The 20,919-nt window shown below is 43.1% G+C and overlaps 1 protein-coding gene across 1 annotated transcript in view; it reads right to left on the reverse strand.

Annotated features, from left to right (window-relative positions):
- COL27A1 (collagen type XXVII alpha 1 chain) overlaps nt 1-20,919 on the reverse strand; it is a 219,851-nt gene that overhangs the window by 32,275 nt on the left and 166,657 nt on the right. The window contains exons 35-46 of the mRNA XM_075259238.1: nt 20,141-20,194; nt 16,667-16,720; nt 14,956-15,063; nt 9,752-9,805; nt 9,555-9,662; nt 8,576-8,629; nt 8,355-8,408; nt 3,155-3,211; nt 2,763-2,816; nt 2,289-2,342; nt 1,825-1,878; nt 1,321-1,374 (exon numbers count right to left, since the gene is read on the reverse strand). Of these exons, the coding sequence (XP_075115339.1) occupies nt 1,321-1,374; nt 1,825-1,878; nt 2,289-2,342; nt 2,763-2,816; nt 3,155-3,211; nt 8,355-8,408; nt 8,576-8,629; nt 9,555-9,662; nt 9,752-9,805; nt 14,956-15,063; nt 16,667-16,720; nt 20,141-20,194 (759 nt within the window). The remainder of the gene's footprint in view (nt 1-1,320; nt 1,375-1,824; nt 1,879-2,288; nt 2,343-2,762; nt 2,817-3,154; nt 3,212-8,354; nt 8,409-8,575; nt 8,630-9,554; nt 9,663-9,751; nt 9,806-14,955; nt 15,064-16,666; nt 16,721-20,140; nt 20,195-20,919) is intronic.

Genomic DNA, 20,919 nt, shown 5'->3' on the forward strand with positions numbered 1-20,919 from the left:
ACAAGTTAATACAGACCTATAAGCAAGCTGGAACACAAAGTCACAACATTTGGTCTCTGCTTGTAACATTGACTTCCTTTCACGAATTTCTGACTCCATCCATGAACAACTAGTTTTTGACTAGGGCTACACAACCACTTTTGGCCATACAACAATAAGATTGCAAATGTCATGCTGCCAATTGTAACTAATGTTAGTAAATGCAATGGTGCAGAAATCCAGCAGGGTTGGATTTCCGGTGAATGTCAAGGCAAGTTTTAACACCTTACAGGTCCCAATGTGACCCCGTTCACTAAGTGCAATGTAGTAACAGTTTGATAGAACCCACCCAGTCTTTATATGATGACAAATACTATTTCCAGTGTATGTCATATACAAATATACAAGTCTCTATCAATGAATGGAACTCTTCTATGTGATCACTGACTAGTAGGTTGTATGTAAGTGGATCGTGTAAGGGGGCGTTCACACTAGCGTTGGTGTCAGACAGCTAGTGTCCACGGAAGATTTTAGCATCGGACACTAGCTGTGCCTGTTCACAATTTGCATTGTTTTAAATGGTACACCATGTAGTGTTCATGGGTGTCCTTAAGTGTCCGTTTGCAAAGATGTCCGATTTTTCAAGCGGACAGCAAAATCCTACATGTACATGGTGTCCCATTTAAAACAATGCAAATTGTGAACGGACGCAGCTAGTGTCCGATGCTAAAATCTTCTGCGGGCATTAGCATCGGACACTAGCTGTCGGACACCGACGCTAGTGTGAACCCTGCTTAAGACTCTGGGGTCAGCCTTCAGTGATGGGCACATTCCATGAAAGGCTACCTATTGTTTGTGAACACGTGCCATGTCTTTATCACTAATAGTCTGCTGCTGAGACCGCCACCATTCACTGATAAAGAGGGAGAGCACTGAATGCATTTGGATGGAAAGGCTCATAGACAATAATTCTGAAGATGAGCTGAGCAGAGACATCACATCAGAAGCATGGTGGGTTTCAGTATGTGAACCCTCGCCAGACCAAAATTATACTACGTCAAAGGTTTTCTGAAAGGAAAGGGAGACTTTAATTTACTACAAAGGCCATAATCCTAATGCAGCCAGCAATTGGACAGTTGTTTGCAGCCCTGGCTTCTTCAGAATGGGGCTAGGGATCTCCCACAAGATCACAACATCTGTCACTGTTAAAGCTGGCTTGGGATAAGTGTAGGGATCCTCCAAGGGGAAAATAGTGAGGTTGAATTGCATGGTTTTCCCTATGAAAACATGTGTAGAATTGTTGGTTGACCTAAGGCTTTTCTTTTGACGAACTATACTCACAGGTGGACCACGAGCGCCAGGTTCTCCGGATTTTCCCGATTTGCCCTTTAAGCCCTAAAAAGTAAAATTAAATGACATTTTATATGAGCTGATCCAAAATTTATTACTGGTAGATCAATTCCTCTGATGGTTTACACAGCGACCCATTTCTTCCTAGATCTTAATAGTAAAGATAAGAACTAGTGACAGCCCCCTCCCCTTATCACTAGATCTGACAATTTACTGAAGAAAAGTGGACTGTGCAGCAGATGGTGTAATCTCTGGTTACAAGGAAAACTAAACACCCAAAGCCTAAAGCATCAGCTATTAGTAAAACCTGGAAAATCTGTCCAATGCTAAATACTCAGGAGGAGTATCTGACACCACCATATATACTGCACATACCGATGAAGCCTTGTGTCATCGTGTCCGTAGGATAAGTATATACCAAATATCATTTCTAACACTTGCGGGATGACATACTCCTTGCATGGTAGCTAGATGCCTAAAATCAGAACAACCTACCATAGCACCTTTGGATCCCTTTAAGCCCTGAAAACCTGGTGGTCCGGCATGGCCCTGCAAGAAAAAATGATTGCTGTGGAAAATTGATCAAAAAACTTCAGCGTTCTTTCATTATGTGTGGTTGAAGGTCTGAAGTCCTGTTCTCCCGTGATGGCCAAATTGAGGCTTCACTTGCAACCCCTGGCCACAATGGGTGGTCACGATTTCAGATGTGATGAATGTGGCAGTGTCACTCTCCCCCCCCCCCCCCCATCCCCTTTAGAATAGTGATTTTGGGCACATGTTTTCAACAGATCAAGTACGTTGGAATTACTTGTGTCAGCTGTAGATGAAATGTGGCCAAAATCCAAATGATAAGAAGTTCAGGAACAGTAGTGCACATGTATAAGCACCCTGACCCCAAACTGCAAATATTCCCCTAGTCATTAGTCACAACTGATAAGTAGATGCATGCAGTTACTTACTGGTAAGCCTTGTTGTCCTGCTTTTCCTCTGGGGCCTTCTGGTCCTTCTTGACCCTGTATGAGAGTCAAATATTGGTTAATATTGGCCCGAGAATTCCCTAACACTTCTAACATGATTTGATCACAAGACATGAGGGCAACATTCCTAGTTGTATCTGGGCAACAGGTTCCAAATCCCCTAGATTGATAGATAAATACAAATCTGCTGCATGTAGCCACCACTAGGGGGAGCTCATGAGCTCACTGCACACAGTATAAATATAAGCAGAGGGCTCCCTCTAGTGGTAGCTAAATGAATATCTGGACCTACTGAGTTCTACAGAAACCTAAATGTAGTCTATGAAAGGTCACATATGTCTGCTCTACACATTTTACAGAGGACAGATGTAGGATATAGTGTAGGTCAGGCCAATCTCCTACCGATCGGTAATTTATAACTAGAGAGAGTAAAGCACATAATGAACATAAACTTACAGAATATCCTGGGTCTCCTGGTTCTCCTCTGTCTCCGCGGTCACCTACAGGTCCCTAGACAATGATGGTAGTGCATTATAACATATCCTATACTGTTCTACATCACACACTTCAGTATACCATTGTCTACACAAACACTTCTGCAGTTTTAACAGATGAGATAACGTTCCCACCCAATAGGTCATATATATAGAATACATCATGTATAGGCACAGTGCAGAGCAGCAGCAAAAGGGTTGGTTGACCAGGAACAGAGACTAGGAAATGAAGTCCCTCAAACTGCATCTCCTGGTCAACCAATTCCAGATGTAGAGGTAGGTACAGCAAATGCTGTGCCATAGCCAGGTTGTAAAGTGGGATCTAGTCCTGTGACTAGTATGAACATGGCTTACTCTATCTCCAGGAGCACCAGGGGCACCTTCTGTTTTACCATCCTCCCCTTGTTCTCCCTGTAATCAAATGAAATGAAATATTACATGCCAGTGATGATATACATATAGTAATGATGTACCACAATCTGACCCTGCAGTTGTCAATATGTATCCCACACTGCAAACTACTAGCTGGAAGATGTTGGTGCCACTATCTTCTTCCATGCCTGGAGATCTTGGGTGCACCGCTGTGCTATGTGCAGCCCTCACAGCAAACAGTTAACTTGTGTGGGAGGGCGAAAGTATAATTTATGTTTAGCTTACATGAATGAGGGAGAAAAAGAGCAATGGGAAGTGACAAGTAAAAATGCATGGAAGAGGGGCCAGAAAGTAAACATCTGAAGTTACAAATGCGCAAAGCCTAGAGAAAGACGGGTGTGTTGTATTTGGCTGGCAGCCCACGCACAGATACATTCATATACTTAAACCGCGCATCTGGAGGATCCCAAGTGGATGGGAACTTCTCACACCACATGCACAACTTCCTTTTAGATCATCCTGCATAATATAGGACACTGAGTGCTGTGTCAGATATGAAGGTGTTCAGTTACTGGACCTTGGCCATGGACTTCATTTCCATATAATCATGCAAACCTGTATGACTTTGCCTAGGAACACAGGGAGCATGACACAGGAGCACAGCCATTTATATGACTGTAACAGCAAAGAATTGGAGGTCACCTCTGTGTATGTATTTTGTAGTATTTCCTCTGTGATCTCTGTCCTGATTTCTCCCTGTTCTCAGATGCAGGAGATTCCTCTCGGGCTGCCGGACAATTGGCCTCAGGAACAATAAAAGAGCAGCCCAGTCCAGCTGGACCCAGGCGCAGTGTTCGTAGAAAGCGACGCTTGAGCCCCCAGCCAAAAACATGAGTCATATTCTAGCCTGAACTGGTTACCAGTGAGCTGAGTCAGCACATTAAAGAAAGGGGACCATATTTGAGGGGGTCTCTGTTAACCTGACACCCCCTGACTGAGGATTCTGGACAGGAGTGTATTAATTACTAATGTGATTTATCCAGTAGGTGCGAGACCTTTTCTACAACCTGTAACAATGACCTTGCAGTGACTAGACCCCTTACAATGTACACCAGATGGAGTCCTGGTACACTGTAAAGTATGTGCGCTGCTTCTCCATTCAACTCTATGGACTGCCAGAGATAGGTAATTGTTGTACTCTGCTCCTCTTTGTCAGCCCTATACAGATGAATGGAGCAGTATGTGTATGCTCAACAGCTGTTCCATTCACACAGTGGACTTGGGGATCCCCGTTCTCATGCTTGGTAGGCACCCTAGCAGTCTGACCCTCACCAACCACACACATCACAAATCTTGTGGATTGATGATAGCCAGTCATCCTTGGATTACCTCTTTAAGCATCAACCTGCTTTAGGACCTGCGCACATGGTACTGTTGTGTGTACTCACAGATCATTGGTACTAGGTATGTATTGTAGTAGTAGACACTTAATGTGCCAATATATTCTCCCTAATGCAGGTAATTGTATGCCACCCTTTATGTCCTTCTTGTCAGTGATTATTTTACACCAGAACACTGGTGTAGAAACAATGAATCCACCCCCCACCCCCACTATGTCAAATACGGGATGTGGAATCAGTGAGAGAACCTCTCAGTGTCTCCATATAGAAATGGAGGCATATGAAGGTATGGGAGCTGCATCGTGGTTCTCTATAGAGATCTACAATATGGCTGTGTTTTCTTGGCTGGGGGCTGTTTCTGATACTGTTGATCAGTCTTTAGGATGGGGGATGTTAGTCTAACAGAGCACAAATCAGCTGTTCCAGGGAACTTCTGACACCAGAAGTGGAAGTAAAGTCTCTGTACTGTGTATAGTGGCTAAGCCAACGTACTTCTGATCTGCTCCTGTTCACCTGAATGGCAGCACGGCCACTATACAGAGGCAGAGCTTTCTGCTTCCAGAATCATCCCCTGTATATAAGTTTTGGCACCACCTGGAACAGCTGATTGTGTGAGGGTCATTGGTTTGTATGATACTGATGATGTATTCATCCAGAATAGAGTTCAGTGGTATACGGTAAAACGCCAGATGTCGTAGGACTCGTCTCTGGAAATTTACATTCAGTGCATGCTGTCTTTTTTTATAGCTAAGGCTTAGTTCACACGTAAATAACATGTGGCTTATTTTGGCACCGGAAAAAAACGCTTCCTAATTAGGAAGAGTTTTTTTGACCTTGGCACGCTTTTTGTGGAGCGTTTTTTTTTTGTAAAAACCGCTTCCAGGCAGTTTTCCCATCCTTGAAGAAAATGGGCCGCAAAAAACGCATCACTTTTTTTACCAGCGGTTTTTTTTGCAAAAACTGCCACACGTTTTTTTTGCAAAAAAACCCCCAAAAACGCACAGTAAAAAACGTTTCTCATTCACTTCTATTGCTTTCTTCAGGCAGAAAACGCCTGAAGAAAGGTCATGTTGATTCTTTTTCTCTGCTAGCAGAAAAAAAACAACTAGCAGTCTACATAGACCACCATTTTATGGAGGAGGATTATGACGTAGATTTCGCTGTCAAAATCCTCCTCCATGTCCCCGTGTGAACTAGCCCTAACACTGCACAGAGACTTGACAGGGTCATTTCTACATCGCTATAACCCACATAGAGTGTCACGGGTTCCCTTTAAATGGACACATAATGCAGTGCACTGTAGCCCTGACCTAAGGGGTTTTCTTTCTTGCCGATGGATTTGATATGGGTAAATAGCCACAGACTACAATGATGTAATAAGTTACAAAGAACCTGCACAAAGTTCTTGCCAAACCAGACAGTGTCCAGGTGGCAAGAACCACAAAGCGGTCAAGAAAATGTGATCAAAAGAGACAAGCGAATTTGCAGAGGAGCCGTATATATTTACAAGCATGACCTCATGGGGTCAGGTGACTCATGAACATGCTTATGGTCTGCTGGGGTCTATTACCGCTCGGTGGGAATCTGCTGACACACATGTTCCTGAATAAAACCGCAGGAATGCTGTATTCAGTCTAATGTACAGATAATGTTTAATAGTGTGCGTATTATCACTTAAAGGGGTATTCCCATTTTATACAGTTTTGGCATATCTACAGTGCAATAGGGACAGGGACCCTCAGTGTTTGGCATATTATCATGTGATTTTCTTTTGCCAGTTTTGTGCAGCTGCTGTCCCCAAATGAACTACTGTAAATGGAAAGAAGGCCACAAGTCTATGCAGTGTTCTCCATCACAGCCAGAAGCGGGTACGACCACTAGAAGAGTGACCTAGAGGTGGGATATCCTCTGGACAGGGCAATATCCCATTAATGGGAATGAAGTTTTCCATGATAAAAATGAATTATAGCCTGTAACAAATGTCTCCACATACTCCGCAACAATGGCCACAAGATATCCCTATGAGATGGGTATGGTCCCTACTGGGCAGACACTGTGTGTAGCGTCTCAATCCCCCACAGAACGCTATAACCAAGGGGCTCTGGTGTTTTGTTATGTTCTGTGCCCCTCTGGCTATTGCTGAGCTGAGTAAGGGCCATATAAGAGAATAAGCACTGTGTGGAGTTATTTTGTGTGGTGGTTTTAGAGAATGGCCTCCAGCGAGTCTAGGATGGGCCAAGAGAAAAAGAACACCCTGCACACTGGCTTCTGTTGCTGTAGGTCTCTGACTGATCAAGGTTCCTTTTTGTAGGGATTTTGGTTACCATGAAATGTATTTAATGTGAATTTTCTTGACTTGCCCCAGTTAAGATCCAGGATTCAATGGGATCTCCCATCATGGTCAGAGGGGTTTAGAGCCACAGCTCGGGCTCTCTGCATTCTGCTACATTTACAGTTCTAGACAAAGAGTTAAAAGATAAAACTATTTGTTTTATCGCTTAGAGGCCAAAATGGCAGGAAATCAAGTGGAACAAGGAGTTACCGCATGCTTTAATACTGACACCGTACATGCAACACTAGAAATGAGGATTTATTCTCCTTCCCATGGACTTGCTAAGGAAGCCAGGTGAATGTGTGTGTGTGGGGTCACTGATATTTAGGACGGTTATGAGGACCTTGATGTGTTTGCTGATATACCTTAATACTACTCTTTGCCTATATCTTATTGCCGCATGATGTTTTTTGTATATAGGTTTACACTAAACTACAGGTACAAGTCAGTAGTGACCCTGCATTTTGCTAAATCTTATCCATGTAATTAATAATTCAGTATTTATTGGGATATTTTGGCTCAGACATTTTTGTAGGTCCTAAATATAGTAGGAAGCCCTTATAAGGTGCCGGTTATCTTTGCTAAGGATTCAGCTGGTGTAGGGAGTCTTACAGACTGTTTCCTGGGAAAAAGTAGATGGGAAGAAACTGGTCTTCCTAATACTTGTAAGTAGCAGCCCTATAAGCCTGTCTGATATATTAAAAGGGCTGCTTTAAGATCTCCATGTATAACCTTTCCACAGGACAGGCATTAAGTGTCTCATCACTGAGAGACCAAACACTGTGAGAACCACTGGTCATGGAGTAGGCCATCACATGTACCCTGTACAAATGGAGCAGCAGTGAGCATGTGTGACCATATATAAACATGGGATGTGCGATCCCCTACGTGGCAGGCTGATAAGTGTCAACCCTGTGACAAGGCTTTCAGAGAGGGGACTACGGTTATGAGCCAAACTACAGACACCCATTGGTAGACAATGTGGTTTCTGAGTTTTCTTTTTTTCTGGAGGAGATCAGATTTGCATGACAACATGGTAACAATGCGTAACCCCCTAGTGCAGAGCCTACTTTGGCTAAGCAAGGATTTTAACACACACTACCTACCATTATGTTTAGACACAAGCCTACTGGGCTTCTAAGCTTACTGGGCTTTCATCTTTGTTCCCATGGGGCAAAACTGCAGTACCCAGCAGGTAGGTAGTTAATGTATGGAGCAATGTAAACAATGCAGAAGTCAGAGCTGACCTATACAGCTGATTGGCAGAGTTGCCGAGAGTTGGGTTCTCACCAGTCTGATACTGGTCCCATCAGTTTTATAGAACTGGAAATCGTTTGAGGGAGGTTTTTGCCAATTACTTTTACAACGCAATCTACAATCACAATCACACATTTATACTAGCGGCAGAATAGTTTGCATTTCCATCCCACTCTGGGTAATATCCACATACCTTTTCACCTTTTATTCCAGGGGGCCCAACAGGACCTGGGGGGCCTGCATGTCCCTAATGTGAGGCAAAAAACAAAGTTTAGCCAAACAATATCTTTTCCACAAAGCTTCTGTCTACATTTCCAATATGGCTTCCTCAGCTATATGCACATCTCAGTCCTATCATACATATTGTAAACTGTAGTCACCATTTTAGTCTGATAATCTTGTTGGGAGTTTTACCTGATAGCCAGGAATTCCTGGTTCTCCTTGGGCACCCATTCTGCCAGGAGAGCCCTAGTGGTGGAGAAGAATTGGTCAGGAGCAGCAGAGCCAATGACATAAACATTTGTATAGAGTATGGCTAGACATGAGGCCTTCTAAGCAGACCTCAATCCTAAATAACAGAAGAATCAGTTCTTTTTAGGATAGAAATAGTAAAGAGAACCTGTGCAGGCGGCATATTATAGAGTAGGAGGAGCTGAGCAGACTGATGTATAGCCTTTCTGGAAAAGATTCCATGTACAGTTTCATACAAGTGGGTGTCCAGCTCAGTGACCGACAGTCTTTCCCAGTGTGCAGGGCATGGTTGGTGGAGGCTCCATTACAGATTTTGCATTGGGCCCAGCAGCTTCAAGTTCTGATGCCTCTGCCAGTGTGCCTACAGAGATTACTGTCAGTGACTGAGCATGACCGCTTACAGACCCCTAAGCTCAGGACGAGCAGAAGTTTAGCTCAATACAATGTAAATGATTGAATCCTTTACCACAAATATATACATCTATCTGCTCAGCTCCCATGGCTGCAATATGCTACCTGCAGACAGGACTACACACATTCAGTATGACAGGTCTGTTTCATGGCAAGTCCTGATGTGCGGCGATCACAAGCGAAAACAAGGGCCTGGTCAATTGTGGTCACACCCCAGTTGTACCAAACAGTTTATGCGCATACACTTTACAAGCTGATGATCTTGGTAGCAAGATCGCACTTTGACACAAAATAAGCTATGTCCACTATATCACTAACCACCCCAACAGCTGTATAAGGGGGTTTTGGTGGAGGGAGACTTCCTTTTAAAAGGTCTATCAGGTGGATTGCTAGAGGGGGAAAAATTCTTTCAGGTCAACTTTTAGTGAGAACCTTCCACACAGATAATGCCAAGGTAACCCTCTAATGGTTATAGCACAAATGTCATGGGATATACAAGCTCTGTACTCACCACTGGCCCCAGCGTGCCTCTACTTCCCTTGGGCCCTTGATTTCCTGGTGGTCCTGGTTTACCTGGAGGACCGGTCTCTCCAAGGTGACCCTGAAAACCTTTGCTTCCCTGAAAAACAAGGTGACGGTTTCCATTTAACACCAGCTAGTCTTCTACCAGGACCGATAATGGGTACGTCTGCCTTCCTTGTGCCTTACCTTGCGTCCTGGCTTGCCCTTTTCCCCTTGTTTTCCTGGTTTCCCTTCCACTCCCTGTAAATTAGAATAAAGGCACATTACTATGTTACAATGAAGACTACTTGGAGAAAGCAATCTTGGCCTTTCTATTTGTAAAGGATATAAAAGTATTGTCCAAAGTGCATACTGTCCATACTATATTGCATTTCTGCCCCATGACAACCATTACTATAGACAATTAAGCCATGTGAGTCATGTAACCCATAATTGTTGGTCTATATTGGAACAATTGATCAGAATGACTGTGTGTTTCTGACCACCTTCACACATCTTCAGGAGTGTTCGAGATCTCGGCACCCCAGGTATGACTGTCATCCTTGTACAGTGTTGTATATTTGCCACCAATAAAGAACAGAAGCTAAACACAGACAGAAAAATAGTTGCAAAAGACGACAAGACAAGCACAGCGCGAGCAAACCACAGGACATTCCTTCCCACAGACACAGAAATGTCTCCATGTATTAAACATTGACTTGTGCCACTGTCCAACATACAACGGGTAAGGGGCAGGAAATTTGAAGGATTACAAAGACTGCGCTTGAACTCCAAACACCGCAAATTTATGAGAAACATTCTGTCCTGTGCCCGGCTTTCCGAGAACCATGTGAAAAAGCCAGCTGCTGTCTGTGGCTATGCAGTGTGGTACTGCGCCACAGTGGTATGCAGAGTGATGAGCCGCTGTGCGGTGTGTGATACAACACAATCACTGTACTGCTGATGATACAGAATCTGCACAGAGCTGCACTGAACATGCCGGGTATTGTCGCCAATTTCCACACACAGGGAACTAGATCAAGACCATTGCTCCAAGTCAAATACAGCCCTTGGTGGTTTACTGAGTCAGCAATGAAAACATCGGTCACATGTACAAAGCCTCTGAAAGAAAAAAAACAAAAAAACACTCTTGTTCTGCTTATCAACCAATCATTCCCATGGAGTTTTTGGGCCAATGGCTTTGAAGAGGTTTTCCATATTAACCAACAAATTCTAGTTAAGACACGTCCACATCGGATTTATTCACAGCAAACTAACCACCACGGATGAGCCGGTAGCCAGACTGCTGTAATGTACAGTAGCAGTGAAGTGGATGAGATTCAACAAATTGTATGAAAAATCCATTTAGGGCTGAAAATCCCTTTAACTCTTCCCTAATACTTCAGATGTTCTGACTACTACTGTCCCTATGTCCATGCTTTATGCTGCAGTACTGTCTGTATTTATGGTACTGATTTCCAATAAGGTGCTGCCATATAATCCATTACTACCATATGCTATGGTGTGCACTTGGTGCTTTTAATCACATTTATTGCTGGTTTCTGGCTAAGTGGTTTTACATGTGCCTTGTGGTTACATCCTACTACTGACTATAAATGATAAGAAACTAAACCACCAGGGCATCAGATACCTGGCACATACACACTGGGTGCCCATAGAATTAGCAGACTATAACACATCCATATAGTGGACTATCCGTGTGAGGGCAGGATATACCGCACCACACAGCGATCAGAAATCCATTTCACATCACACGTATATATTCAACAGATGAAGCACATAGCATATAAGGCAGACTATAGCATGACCTTAATAACATTATATATACATATCTGCAGCCAAGTCAGAGTGAATTAATAGAGTTTGAGCTGACGCTGCAGAGAAGCTGCCAGACACACAGGAACCACTTCACACCACGGCAGCAACTGCTGCGCCCAACTGGAGCCAAAATCTCCAAGGGATCATTTCCGGCCTATGTGAATAGAAAAAGGACTGTGACCTATCCCGGCTGATTCAGGAGGGAATTAGGTTACCACTCTCAGCATTCAGTCTTTGGATTGAACCCATATTCTTAAGTGCGGGGGCTATTCACTATCAAGTGACCATCTCAAGAGTTCCAGAGCTTTACATGTAGCAATGACTATTTGAAAAGCTTTATAGCCCATCATATCACAACACATCTTTTATCCAGACATAAAAATCACTGGGGAGTTTGTCATCGCTACTGGTACCAGATGCACAAAATTATTAATATTATATATAATCAATCATCATCATTTTGGTGCATCTCCAGTTAGGATCTGGTGTAGATTTCATCCATTATTGGTACCTGTTTTTTTAATGCAAATAATGTTAATTTTTGTTAAGCTGCACAGTCCTGCCCCCTCCCACTTTTACCACACAAAGAGACTTCTATCATATATTGTATATAAACTAGCATAAAATGTATAATACAGGGGACGTGGGGTGTAAAGATACTGAGGACAAGGAACCCCACTCTGTTGACTGGTGGGCGCCCAGTATCTTACCCAGTGGTAATACCAGAATACCCCTTTAACAGCAGTTGAGAGTAGGGGGGAAATATACAACAGTCCTACATGTCCATATACATAGGCACAGAGAGGTGCCAATATAGTGCCCAAAGCTGAGGCACCAGAGTGGCTGCCTCTTAGTAGGTGGTAAATGGCCAGCACATGTCCTCCTCTGACCACTGCAGTCACGTCTCTCTACACTTTCATCAGTCTTGTTTGTTTGGTGGTTGATGGATACAGAACAATAGAAGTAAACAGTTACGGTTCTTAGAAAGCAGCAATTGTTACAGTGTCTTGCGCCAAGTCATTGACAGTGTCTGGCAACTGCCATATAGACTATCAAGACATGGTGATACCATAATGGTGGAGCACCCAGTGACAGTGACTGACACAGTGCAAGGTGCGCACCAGTCACACCCCTCTGAGCACCCTTCTTATAACATCTTGGGTAGGGGCTGCTTGTAAGAGAGGGATTCCATAAGTCAGGCTCCGATTTCTCACACACTCTAGGATGACTTTCCTGGAACTGATACCCAATCTCTGACTTGTCCTGAGACCAAAAAATCACTCTGCAGAGCTGCTGGAACTGAGCGCTAGACCTCTCGCCAGCTGGCTCGACTTTGGACAGAGCAGACGGCTACTTAACTCTGTGAGTGCCATGCTTCACCAGTAATATGTAGCACACATGATAGCTGTGACTGCATGTTTTCATAGTAATCTGCAGGACACATGATATTAGTGGGGTCCTGAGCCCACAAGTGCAGTGAGGAGGAGTCTGAATTGAGTGGTGGTCAGGCATGCGCCATGACACTCTATTCAATGGCTATGGGACAGTCAAAATTTGCCAAGTACGATGATGATGTTTCTGTCAGCTCCATAGTCACTTAAAAGAAAAACAGCATGCATGCTCAGCCAATGCAATTATGTAGTGAGGAGGAATGGGGGCCTGGGTTCCCCCATTCTAGTGATCAGTGGGTTGAGCCAATGTGGGACAACCCTGTATACAGCACATAGTGCTGGTGGCATATCCATTAATCCTGGCTGATCCTGTACATGGCACCACCTGGATCATATGACCGCCTAAATTTCCATAGGGTTGTCCAATTGACCTCCACACTCCAGAATGCATTACAAGTTAATTGGTAGGTTACTATGAAACTGGTCCCAGCCTGTCTGTATGATGTAAGGATATTATGCTGTGACCCTACGGGACAACATGCCCAAAGGCCACTCCATATGGTAATATGAGATAACACCACAGACCCTGACACCTAGGACATGCCATGAAGAATTCTCCTAAGAGCTAAGTGGCATTGGTAACCTCTGACCTCTGTGTACCGTGAGGTGTAATGTGGCCATCTCCAGCCGCAGGTTATTGGCCTATCTATAGAAACAAGTTGTGGTGTTTACAGAGCCATCTGCGCCGCCGGGTCTGAGTGAAGCTGAAGTCTGAGGTCTGTATTATATCACTGAAGACTGATGTGGTGAAGGGTCAGATTACTTCATACAGGGCTTTTATGAGATTGTCCATTTTTGAGGCCCACATGCTCAATAATAGAAGGATTTTGCTTTTTTTTTAAATCACAGACCATGTGGGTTGCACTGGACAGTATAGCGGCTGTGTACTGCTCCAAAGTGAAATTCAATGACGCATCTGCTCTGCTGCCAAATATAGGCTTATAGGTCATATAGTTACCATTGTATGGGGATTCATAACAGAAAGCTCCATACTGTAAACTTTTGTACAGCAGCCATTAAAGGAATCATGGAAACCTGTCACATGGAAAATGTCATCCAATATACAGGCAGCATGTTACAGAGCAGGAGGAGCAGAGAAGAGAAAAGTTTCAGGATAATTTGTCATCTATATCTTTGGGCTTAAGATGGTCATACACATTAGACTGATTTATCTATTGCATCAAACCAACAGCCAAAAATCTGACTTTAGTCTTAAACAGATCAGCCATGCTGGAAATTGGTATGTGTATGGGACAGCAGATGACAAGCATGATACTGGGAGTCAATCTAACTTATCTCATGGACCAAACCCACCCGTGTGAAGCAGAACAACAGCTATTCAGGCATGCTGTGAGTTGTGGCCCCACTTGTAGCTGATCCCAGCTCTAGTAATTTGGGGTCGGTGACACTGAACATGCATAAATTCTGCATATATTCAGCTCTGATTCTGATTTTTCTCTGAATAAACAGTTTTTACAATGATGTCCTGGGCACTGAGCAGATTTAGATCATCCTACATGCCTGCCAAATAAAACTACTTTTAATTTGCAAGTTTACAGAGCTTAGGCGTGTGAATGGCTGTGTGCAATGGACAATGGGACGGACACAGAAGACTGTGCTTGAGACATACAGATGCCTGGGGGGAGGTGGGTAAGAGGGGAGGGGTCCCCAGCTGCTCTGTCAGATTTTGTGCAATATCGGTACAGCTGTGAAATGCCTGTGATGTCTTATTCAGATGTTACTTGTCTGTCAGCAGCGTGAAGCTTGATGAAACCATACAGTGTGGCCCCTGGACCGTCTGCTGTCCCTGCAGTCATTAATAGCTAGCCAGATTTCCATTGAGATTTATTACAGATAAGTCTCTCCCACACACACCATGGGGTTGGATACATGAGAATTAAAGGGAAAGTATCCCAGCAGTTTCCCATTAATAATACCTCTGCTCAGAATCATAATCCAACATCTCATCACATGAAGTGAAGATAAGGCGAGATTTATAACTGAAAGCTGTAGCACTAACTGCACGTCCTAGGCCGGTAGCTTGTTTGTAGGGTGTCACCTATATTGAGATGGAGCAATAATGGTGGGGTGGAAATCTATTCCATCACTAGAAGTACTCACTCTGACGCCTGGGATGCCGTTGACACCGGGAGGTCCATCTTTTCCTATTAAGCCAACAGTGCCTTTTTCTCCCTGCTCTCCATCAGGCCCTGGCTCGCCCTTTTCACCCTAGTGCCATATATAACAAATCCAGATAAGTATACATGCCATTTTATGTTCTTTTTGGATATTCCTATATAATGAAATATATGTTATTAAAATGGTAATGCTTTTTAGCTAAAATTGTACGCTGGTTTCTCTCAGACTGTATCTGTCATAACTTCAAAAGGTCCTATCAAATCCTCTGATTGTCTGAGCAAAGATATAGGTGCCATTACTTTCAGCAACATATAGAAGAGGGCTGTCCATGACTGCTTAACATATTTGCTAGGCATTGGAGGACCGCCCACTTGACAGTTACACAGTTTTGTAGTGTTCAACATCATTGCCAGGTAGTGGCGGACCACCCACAGCAGCAGACTCACTGCAGTGGCACTCATCTAAAGCTTGCAGAAGTCAGAGGACATGACAGATCCTGTTTTCCAACATATGCAATATATACAGCCATGGCAAGAGGGCTGGAGAGATAAAATGATTCTGGGGCCCACTCTCCAACAGCCTCAAAGAAATACACCAAAGTATCCTTCTAATTTGGGTATCTTCTGTTTGGCCATTATTGTTTCAGATCCTGGGTCCAGACACTAGCGGTGAGTGACTGGACAGCCAGAAGAATCACCTTGCATTAACTACAGAATAGCTGACTATACGATGGCTATGGAATAACAGCAGCTCTGAAGCACAAACTGCTGCATAAGAAAAAACACTGAGCAGACCAAAATGGTATGTACAGACACGAGACATCTGCAGTTTTAGGATGCAACATGTTTTTTTTTTTTTCCACCCAATGTCTCACCCTCTACAGAATTTTAGTTATGTGACAATTGCGTGAAAATAAAATGTACATTCACCATCTTCCCATGAACCACAGGTATGTGCATGTAATCCTAAATCTAGTGTTAAGCTGACATCTCTCAACTTTTATAGGCAATTCTAACAATATACTAAATAAATGCAATGAATTAGCCCCTGATATGTCAGACCTTATCATAAGTAAGGCTGTGTATACAAAGTGTTTGAGCCTGCTGTGGTGGGTATACTCTCAGGACATATATGTCCTACGATGACTGATACCATTCAGTGGCTTCTGTCTCCCATAAGTTCCCACTATAAAATGCTTATAGTACATGAAGGCCCTTTGTATGGTAGAGCATTCTGCTGTGCTTTTCTATACAGATGAAACATGTTATGTTGATACAAAGAGGCCATGAGGAGGCCAAAAAAAAGGTGTCCTCCTGGCATCTGCTTGTAGATTGGGGGCCTTATGGAATTGTTAATGTATACACTGGGAGTATTTCCTAGCAAGAGTTCTGCAAGGTGCATGTCTGATGTCATTCCAGAACTCTGTATGGTGTTATCGTACATGTCCATGTAACCCGTACTAGTCATTAAACGGATTAAATTCTAAGCAGACATCTGCACGTGCGATATCTGTATCAGTCAGAATGCAGACTACATCACAGGGGGATTGGACTTTCCAGAGTTTCCTCATTATTACAAAAGGACATGCTCTTACTGGTGAATGAAATGTTTCTGCAATGAAGTGTCTTCAGCAAATACAACTGGCCTTCAAGAACAATGAATCCCATCTTAAGTCCATGCTACGAGCACTCACCTTCAGTCCATCAGGGCCCATCAATCCACTGTCCCCTTCAAGGCCTGGCTCACCCTGCAGATACAGATCATTGTGAGTGGGAAAATATAACATGAAAAATAGTAATGATAACTGTATAATGGCAACAACTTGGATATAAACTGAATATGGGACTATGAACTGCAAAGGGGAACATGTTATTGTCTTTAGCTTAAAGTGACAATGTTGGTTGATGCTGTTGCATTGTTTGAGATTAGGAAAAGATAAAGGGAGAGAAGTTGAGCTCTGTGATATATAGGGGTATATGATAGAAGAGAGAAGGTGAGCTCTATGATATATAGGGTTATAAGATAGTGGGAGAGAAGCTGAACTGTGATATATAGCAGAGAAGCTGAGCTCTGTGATATACAAGATTATATGATAGGGGACAGAAGCTGAGCTCTATGATATATAGGGTTATATGATAGAGGAGAGAAGCTGAGCTCTGTGATATACAAGATTATATGATAGGGGACAGAAGCTGAGCTCTATGATATATAGGGTTATATGATAGAGGAGAGAAGCTGAGCTCTGTGATATATAGGGTTATATGATAGAGGAGAGAAGCTGAGCTCTGTGATATACAAGATTATATGATAGGGGACATAAGCTGAGCTCTATGATATATAGGGTTATATGATAGAGGAGAGAAGCTGAGCTCTGGGATATATAGGGTTATATGATAGCGGAGAGAAGCTGAGCTCTGGGATATATAGGGTTATATGATAGAGGAGAGAAGCTGAGCTCTGTGATATATAGGGTTATATGATAGAGGAGAGAAGATGAGCTCTGTGATATATAGGATTATATGATGGAGGAGAGAAGCTGAGCTCTGTGATATACAAGATTATATGATAGGGGACAGAAACTGAGCTCTGTGATATATAGGATTACTGTATATGATAGGAGAGAAGCTGTGATCTGTGATATATAGGATTATATGATAGAAAAGCTGAGCTCTGTGATATATAGGGTTATATTATAAAGAAGAGAAGCTGAGCTCTGTGATATATAGGTTTATATGATGGAGGAGAGAAGCTGAGCTCTGTGATATATAGAGTTATATGATAGAGGAGAGAAGCTGAGCTCAGATGAGCTTCTCTCTTCTATCATACAGTCCTATGAAAAAGTTTGGGCACCCCTATTAATCTTAATCATTTTTAGTTCTAAATATTTTGGTGTTTATAACAGCCATTTCAGTTTGATATATCTAATAACTGATGGACACAGTAATATTTCAGGATTGAAATGAGGTTTATTGTACTAACAGAAAATGTGCAATATGCATTAAACCAAAATTTGACCGGTGCAAAAGTATGGGCACCTCAACAGAAAAGTGACATTAATATTTAGTAGATCCTCCTTTTGCAAAGATAACAGCCTCTAGTCGCTTCCTGTAGCTTTTAATCAGTTCCTGGATCCTGGATAAAGGTATTTTGGACAAACAATTCAAGTTCAGTTAAGTTAGATGGTCGCCGAGCATGGACAGCCCGCTTCAAATCATCCCACAGATGTTCAATGATATTCAGGTCTGGGGACTGGGATGGCCATTCCAGAACATTGTAATTGTTCCTCTGCATGAATGCCTGAGGATTTGGAGCGGTGTTTTGGATCATTGTCTTGCTGAAATCTCCATCCCCGGCGTAACTTCAACTTCGTCACTGATTCTTGAACATTATTCTCAAGAATCTGCTGATACTGAGTGGAATCCATGCGACTCTCAACTTTAACAAGATTCCCGATGCCGGCATTGGCCACACAGCCCCAAAGCATGATGGAACCTCCACCAAATTTTACAGTGGGTAGCATGTGTTTTTCTTGGAATGCTGTTTCTTTTTGGACGCCATGCATAACGCCTTTTTTTTTTTATAACCAAACAACTCAATTTTTGTTTCCAAAATGAAGCTGCCTTGTCCAAATGTGCTTTTTCATACCTCAGGCAACTCTATTTGTGGCGTACGTGCAGAAACGGCTTCTTTCTCATCACTCTCCCATACAGCTTCTATTTGTGCAAAGTGCGCTGTATAGTTGACCGATGCACAGTGACACCATCTGCAGCAAGATGATGCTGCAGCTCTTTGGAGGTGGTCTGTGGATTATCCTTGACTGTTCTCACCATTCTTCTTCTCTGCCTTTCTGATATTTTTCTTGGCCTGCCACTTCTGGGCTTAACAAGAACTGTCCCTGTGGTCTTCCATTTCCTTACTATGTTCCTCACAGTGGAAACTGACAGGTTAAATCTCTGAGACAACTTTTTGTATCCTTCCCCTGAACAACTATGTTGAACAATCTTTGTTTTCAGATCATTTGAGAGTTGTTTTGAGTAGCCCATGATGCCACTCGTCAGAGGAGATTCAAATAGGAGATCAACTTGCAATTGGCCACCTTAAATACCTTTTCTTATGATTGGATACATCTGGCTATGAAGTTCAAAGCTCACTGAGGTTACAAAACCAATTTTGTGCTTCAGTAAGTCAGTAAAAAGTAGTTAGGGGAATTCAAATCAATAAAATGATAAGGGTGCCCATACTTTTTCATAGGACTGTATAAGTCTACATATCACAGAGCTCAGCTTCTCTCTTCTATCATATAAGTCTACATATCACAGAACTCAGCTTTTCTCCCTCTATCATATAAACCTATATATCAGAGCTCAGCTTATCTCCTCTATCATATAACCCTATATATCACAGAGCTCAGCTTCTCTCTTCTATCATATAAGTCTACATATCACAGAGCTCAGCTTCTCTCCCTCTGTCATATCCTGATCTTATAGGGCTGAAGAAATCTCCTGACAGGTTAAGATTAAAGGAGTTGTACATTTTGAAGTTATCCTCTACCAATACACTAGGGAATAACTTCCGATTGCCTGGACCCCCACAGCTCCAGAGGACTCTGGTTCCCCCATATTGATGAGCATATACACCCTGCTGCGCCACTTGTCTTTCTCTAACGTTCCCATAGAGAAAGAATGGACCAGTAGGGCACATGATGCTAGGCGTGATGCTTCATTAGGACTGTGGAACTGGAAGCCATTTCCAATATTGGTGGAAGTCCCAGAGAGCATATTATAACTTCATCCTCTACCCTATAGGTAGGGGATAACTTCAAAACTTAAAACCTCTTTAAACACAGTCTAAACACTGTCCTGGTGCAAAGTATTAATAACGGCAACCTTGTGCTTAGTTGGATTCCCAAATAAACATTGGCCTGCAGGGGGCACTGTAGGACTACTAACATGCATGTAAATCAGTTTTCAGAACATGATAGTTACATGACATTACAGATGGAGCAAAAATTATTTCCTAAAAATGTTTTGGAGGAAACAATAGGGTGATGCAGACATGTAACAACCTAATTTTCACTCCATCTATAAAAATGGCCAAGCAGGTAACACTCGAGAAGGAATATCAAATCCTATTAATACATGACATGCCATTATTCAGGTATACTCACTCTCTGGCCTATGAGACCTTGTTCTCCGGGTATTCCCAGTGGACCAATATCTCCCTGATGATGAACATATAGAGGTTATCAGCATCTACATACATTTACTCATTATGATCTGCAAACCCAAATGTTAAACTTTGCATTTATTGAGTATATGAGTGTGAATCATTGTTCCCTGTTATTAGGCATTTCAGGCTAGGGAGAGGAGGAATGTAGTGTTCCTCAAAATGAATACTTGCCAAGGAACGTTATCAAAGGACCGCGCTTCACCCATAAGGTTTAGGAAAACTTCATGCGATGTTATTAAGGTTCACAACACAACGCAGGTGCGTATCGGCAACCAAAAAATCTGGAAGCTCGTAGCACGAGCTAAGGCACTGATGCGCATGCGCGCTCAGACCAGGAGCTCTGAAGCCGACAGCTACATATGGCCGGCGGGTGTATCGGCAACTATAAAATCTGACAGCTCGTAGCACGAGCTAAGGCACTGATGCACATGCATGCTCACAGCAGCAGCTCTGAAGTCGACTGCTACATATGGCCGGCGGGCGCGGGCCGGCGCCCCTGCACATGCGCATTACACCTCCACGGACGCCAAAGTGAAACCAGGGAAGAGACGCACGTGCATCCTTATTGCGCGTTCGTGATTCTCAACAGTGCGGGAAGCACTGGAACCACTCCCACCAATGGCTTAATTATGCTTTCTGCCGGACAGCTGGCACGTCCAGCCAACGGCAAAAGGTAAGCCACCATGCTTATTACTATTTTCACCTTAAAGAGTACAT

Source organism: Leptodactylus fuscus, chromosome 11 (genome assembly GCF_031893055.1).
Source record: "Leptodactylus fuscus isolate aLepFus1 chromosome 11, aLepFus1.hap2, whole genome shotgun sequence".
Taxonomy (NCBI): domain Eukaryota; kingdom Metazoa; phylum Chordata; class Amphibia; order Anura; family Leptodactylidae; genus Leptodactylus; species Leptodactylus fuscus.